This window comes from Suricata suricatta, chromosome 14 (assembly GCF_006229205.1).
Source record: "Suricata suricatta isolate VVHF042 chromosome 14, meerkat_22Aug2017_6uvM2_HiC, whole genome shotgun sequence".
In the NCBI taxonomy this organism is placed as follows: domain Eukaryota; kingdom Metazoa; phylum Chordata; class Mammalia; order Carnivora; family Herpestidae; genus Suricata; species Suricata suricatta.
The window spans coordinates 47122250-47127792 of NC_043713.1; the positions used below are offsets into that span (position 1 = coordinate 47122250).

At 37.7% G+C, this 5543-nt stretch overlaps 1 protein-coding gene across 6 annotated transcripts in view; it reads right to left on the bottom strand.

The window, feature by feature from the left end:
- RBBP8 (RB binding protein 8, endonuclease) overlaps nucleotides 1-5543 on the bottom strand; it is an 84057-nt gene that overhangs the window by 24791 nt on the left and 53723 nt on the right. For all 6 annotated transcript variants that reach the window (XM_029922707.1, XM_029922706.1, XM_029922704.1 and 3 more), the window contains 2 exons: nucleotides 2454-2551; nucleotides 498-607 (listed from right to left, as the gene is read on the bottom strand). In XM_029922707.1, coding sequence (XP_029778567.1) covers nucleotides 498-607; nucleotides 2454-2551 — 208 coding nt within the window. The remainder of the gene's footprint in view (nucleotides 1-497; nucleotides 608-2453; nucleotides 2552-5543) is intronic.

The window sequence follows — 5543 nt, forward strand, 5'->3', positions numbered from 1 at the left end:
GCCAAAACCAGGAGTCAGATGCTCAACCAAGTCAGTCACTCAGTCCCTGACCCCTTATACCTCCCCACCTCCACCAAAAGCACTTTTAAAAAGTAAAAATTAGTTAGTGGATGTTCTGAAATTAGTACATATGAGATGCAACACAATCTTGAAAATTCATCTAAGTTTATAAATGCATCTTATATAACATCCAGTTTTTGGAAATACAAATACAGAATGGATGACTAGGCCTTTATAGAGGCAGAGTAACAAGGCTGGACTCTGAGATACTGCTTGATAGAAGTATGAAAAGAACCCCAAAATAATATTCCTTTTCTACAGTAATGCAAGAAGCCCTCAATTGATCATGACCTGGGGAAAATGTTTTTTAAAATAAAAATTAATGCAATCAAAATGACTATATGCTGACAAAGAGAAATCGTTAGATTATATGGAACTCACCTGTAATGAGATCTCACCAATAGTATATAAGTTTTTATCAAAGTGCCCCAAATTACCTTAAAGTATCTTCATTGTTTCTTACAGATTCCTCAAAAGGCTGTTTCTTGTGATCTTCTAGACTGTGATAGAGTTCATCACCAAGAGGGCTTGTGGGACCCTGAGATTCCTTCAATAGTAAAATATAAAGTATAGAAATACAGTGGAAGATTATTCATTCTTAAAAAGGAATGAAATGTTGAGACATTCTGTGATGTGGATGAACTTCAAAAACAGGCTAAGTGAAAGATGCCATACTCAAAAGCCACATGATACACAATTCCATTTACATGAATTATCCAGAATGGGTAAATCCATATGGACAAAAAGCAGCCTGGTGGTTGCCAGGGGCTGTGGGTAGTTGGGAATGAGGACTGAATGTTTAACAGGTAAAGGGTTTATTTGGGGGGGGGGGGGATGAGAATTCTTTGGAACCAGAGATGTGGTAGCAGCATAATACTGTGAAGTACTAAATGACTGAATTGTTATGTGCATTTCACCACAATAAAAAAAAAAAAGAAAAAACATGAAGCACTTTAAAGTTTAGAGAGAGAAAAGCATCAATATTTTTACATAAGTACATTCTATTACTAGTATGTCAAACTCCATACACCCCAATTCCAAAAAACATGAAGACAGGGGGAAAGGAACAAAGATAATTATTTACACTGAAAGAAGATGAATTTGAAAGAGTCCTTCAGAGAGCAGCGCTTCTCAAACTTTAACATGCATTCAGGTCAACTCAGGATCTTGTTAAAACACAAGTACTCTTGCAGTTAGGTCCTGGCTAGGGGTCTGATATTCTCTATCTCTAAAAATCTTTACAGGGATACAGATGCTGTTGGCCTGTGGGTCACACCTTGAGAAACAGGCTTTAGAGATCAGCTCCCTTAATATATTTGGTGTTTGAATTACTTACTTGTCAGATCTTTGGGTAAGAAGGAATTAGAAACCATTAAAACACATTTAAAGTTCAAAGGTTAAAAATTGAGGAGCAATTTAAAACTAGAAAGAAAAAAATCTAAACATAAGGAAATATCAATTCAATTTTTATTTTTTATTTGTTTTTTAATGTTTATTTATTTTTGAGAGAGAAAGAAACACAGAGTATGAGCAGGGTTGAGAGGTAGAGAGAGAGAAAGACATAGAATCCAAAGCAGGTTCCAGGCTCTGAGCTGTCAGCACAGAGACCGACATAGGGCTTCAACTCATGAACTGTGAGATCATGACCTGAGCTGAAGTCAGACCCTCCACTGACTGAGCCACCCAGGTGCCCCTCAATCAACTTTTAAAAATGTAACAGCAAGACAATTTTATAGGAGCACATATGCATTTACTGACTAAAGCAAAGGAACACTATTTTAAAGTGGTATCAAAATAAAACTTAAATAAAACTTAAAATTGAAGAATTTAAGTTTTCTATTTTTAGGGAACAATTAAGAAACAAAGTGAATGTGTCTGATGTAAAGAAGTACTAAAACAATAAAAATAAATTCATGGGATCAATTTCTGACTCAATCCCTCAGAATCAGACGGCACATAGAAGGACAAAGAACCAAAGCATCTATAGCAGTCCTAAGAAGTCAGCCTGTTTTCCAAATCAAAGGCTAGTTTAAAGGATATTGAAAAATTCCAGTATATTCTGAAGTCAACCTTAAGGTTCAGGTCCTCGGTTAGATGGAACAGGATAGGGGAAGCAGGGAAGGGCTGGCCAAACCCTCTACGCCGACTTAACTTCTCTAAATTGTGACTCAACCCACAATCTTTCTGCCAAGAATTCTAAAGACTCCAGATATCTGGGGCTGCCGGGGTAGAGAATATAACCAGGCCTTTCTAGTCAAATCAGTTTTGTTCTAGGTCTTTATCCGATAACCCTGGGATACGATAATTTTTCTTTTGCTTAATACTCGAAGCAAAAACTGATCTTAAAGGGTACCAATTAATTCATATTATCACCAAACTAAACAATTACTTACAGATTCTTCTGGAACACTAAGTCCAAGTGTTTCAGCAACAACTGTAGCCAAATTAAAAGATGTCTTATCAGTAGGACAATGGTTTGTTCCATGTGTTTCTAAGTAAGAAAAAAAAAACCCAGTTATACAATTATAGAAATGAGATGTATTGAAAAATACAAAAAAGGAAAATAAGAGGCTCAAAGAACCACTTTACAAGATAGCACTGAATAAGTTTAAAATTCTGTGCAAAACGGTCCAAAATATCTATTACAAATGGCAATAAATTGCAGGTATCTATATCTGCCAAACTTTTTTAGCTTAGATTTTCTACTTTTCCTAAATGGACTGAATGTAACGGACAGATTATTTTTCTTATTGCCACTGGAAAACAAAACCCCTCAAATCATATATAATTATGCTGGATTTCTTGTGCCCTAAGTTTCAGCATGAATTTAAAACCATATTTATAGTGCCTTTTACGACAACATAACTTGTAGAAGAGTTTTTCAACTCTGCATTATTTTCAAGATTTAAACTAAATACAGAAATCACCTATGTTCAAGTATTGTATAAAGTTTTATATATACAGAGTTTCACAAGTTAACAAGTATTTATGGAGCACATACTATGTCCTAAGTGTTCTGGCAGGCACTAGATGAAAAGAAAAAAGGTTCTTGTCCTCAAAAAGGTTAAGGGCTTATATAGGTGAAATGGAAAGGTAAAAAGAGAATTCCAGTAAAATGTGATATACATTAAAGGTACACAGAAGTGGTGATTTAAACATAGAGGAAGGATTCCTAAATCTGAATAATCAAGGAAAGATACACAGCAAGTGATACCTAACCTGAACCTTGAGAGAAAGAGGAATGATAGGTCAGATGGGCCAGGGACAGAAAGACGTGTAAGGGTTCAGATATGTCAAACAAAATTGCATGTGTAGGGTACTATAGGTATTTTAATTGCTGGGAATCAAAATGCAAAAGATGTAACAGTAGTAGGATATGAGTCCAGACAGGTCAGTGAGGGATTTCCCTCTCTCCCCCACAGGGGTGTGGAGAGGTGAAGAGTGGAATCTATACTTTACTGGGTTCAACTGGAGGGAATTGGAGATAATACAGAAGAGCTATTGAACACAGACCACTTTTTCAGCTTTGAAGAGAAGCTGTAGCTAAGAATGGAGATAATTAAGAGAAGGGTTATTTTTATTTATATTTATTCATTTATTAAAAATTTTTTAAGTTTATTTATTTATTTGAAAGAGAAAGAGATAGTATGAGTGGGAGAGGGGCAGAGGGAGAGGGAGACAGAATCCCAAGCAGGATCTGCACAGTCAGCATGGAGCCCAAGGCGAGGCTCAAACTCACAGAATGGGAGATCACGACCGGAGCCAAAACCAAGAGTAGGGCATTTAACTGCCTGAGCCACCCAGGTGCTCCGAAAGAGGTTATTTTTAAGAGATGAAAGATAACATATGCATCTTTTGAAAAGAATGAACCTGCAGAGAAGCTGGAGATACAAGAGGGCAACCGAGGGAGCAAAGTCCTGGCAGCAGCAGAGAATGTGCGAGTGCAGACAAGCAAGGACCTACCACACTCAGTGTTCTGTCCCCAGCACTCTGGCAGTCTGTCTTACTCTCACACACACTAACATGAAATGATATCTTAGCTTTTAGAGAATAAGTTTTGTACTCATATTAAATGAGTAAGTGATTACTCTTGACCAACCCTTACAACTGGGTTCTGGATCCCATCTCCCCTCACCTTTTCACGGATGTAGTTAAGTTTCCTTTCCTTAGAATGATTCATTTCTTTCTCTTTACTTGATCTTTTTCCATCAGCAAAAAATATGCTGCATATGCTGTAATATCCTATCTTCTAACATCCTCGCTTGACCCATTTTCTCTCTAGCTACTGTCCCATTTTCCCCTCCCTGTTACCACAAAACATCTTGAAGGACTTGTTTACAAGTGCTCTCTCTGCTAGCTTCTCTTGAAAATGCAAGACTCTAGCTGAATACCATTATACTTTAACAGTTCACGTTATGGGTTTTAACACTTAAAAGATCTGCATGTGACCAAATCCAATGCTGAATTTTCAGTCTTCATCTTGCCTGACCTATTAGCACGGTCTGACCACTCTTTCCTCTTTCCATTTGGCTTAAAGGACACTACTTTTTCTCAGTTCTTCTATCTCCCTGGCAGCTCCTTCTCTGGCTACTTACTTTGTTGGTTCCTCCTCATTTTCACAGCCTCTAAATCACCATCTAGACAGCTGCAATATTGCCTCTAAAGAGGTGAAAAATGGTTCTTTGAAGGCAAAAGAATCTTTTTATACATAAAGCACTTATATACATACACTCATACAGTGTATCTGTAGTGTTGAAATTTCACGGAAAAATGATTAGGGGAAAAAAACATCTAAAAAGTTTAGTGTGGGGGAGAGAAAAATAGCTGAGAATCGCTACTTTATTTTAATTTAAAAAATGTTGGAGAGAGAGAGTGCATGAGCGAGTGTGGAGTAGGGACAGAGAGAGAGGAAAAGCGAGAATCCCAAGCAAGTTCCATATTGTCAGTGCAGAGCTTGATGCAAGGGTTGATCTTACCAACTAAAAGATCATGACCTGAGTTGAAGTCAAGAGTTGGACACCTGGGGCACCTGGGTGGCTCAGTCAGTTAAGTGTCTGACTTTGGCTCAGGTCATGATCTTGCAGTTCATGAGTTCAAGCCCCACATTAGGCTCCGTGCTGACAGCTCAGAACCTGGAGCCTTCTTTGGATTCGGTATCTTCCTCTCTCTCTGCTCCTCCCCTATTTGCACTCTGTCAGACGCCTAACCTACTGAGCCATTCAGGTGCCACTTATTTTATTTTTTTTAAGTAGGCTCCATACCCAGTATGGAGCCCAACACAGGGTTCAAACTCAAGATCAAGACCTGAGCTGAGGTCAATAATTGGAAACTTAACTGAATAAGCCACTGAAGTATTCCTAAGAACCATTACTTTACATAATGAAGCACCCCAAAGCTTAGTACTTGAACTTCTTCTCTTCCCTATCTACATTTACTTGCTTGGTAATCTTACCCACTTTCATGGCTTTATTTATTTTTTTTTT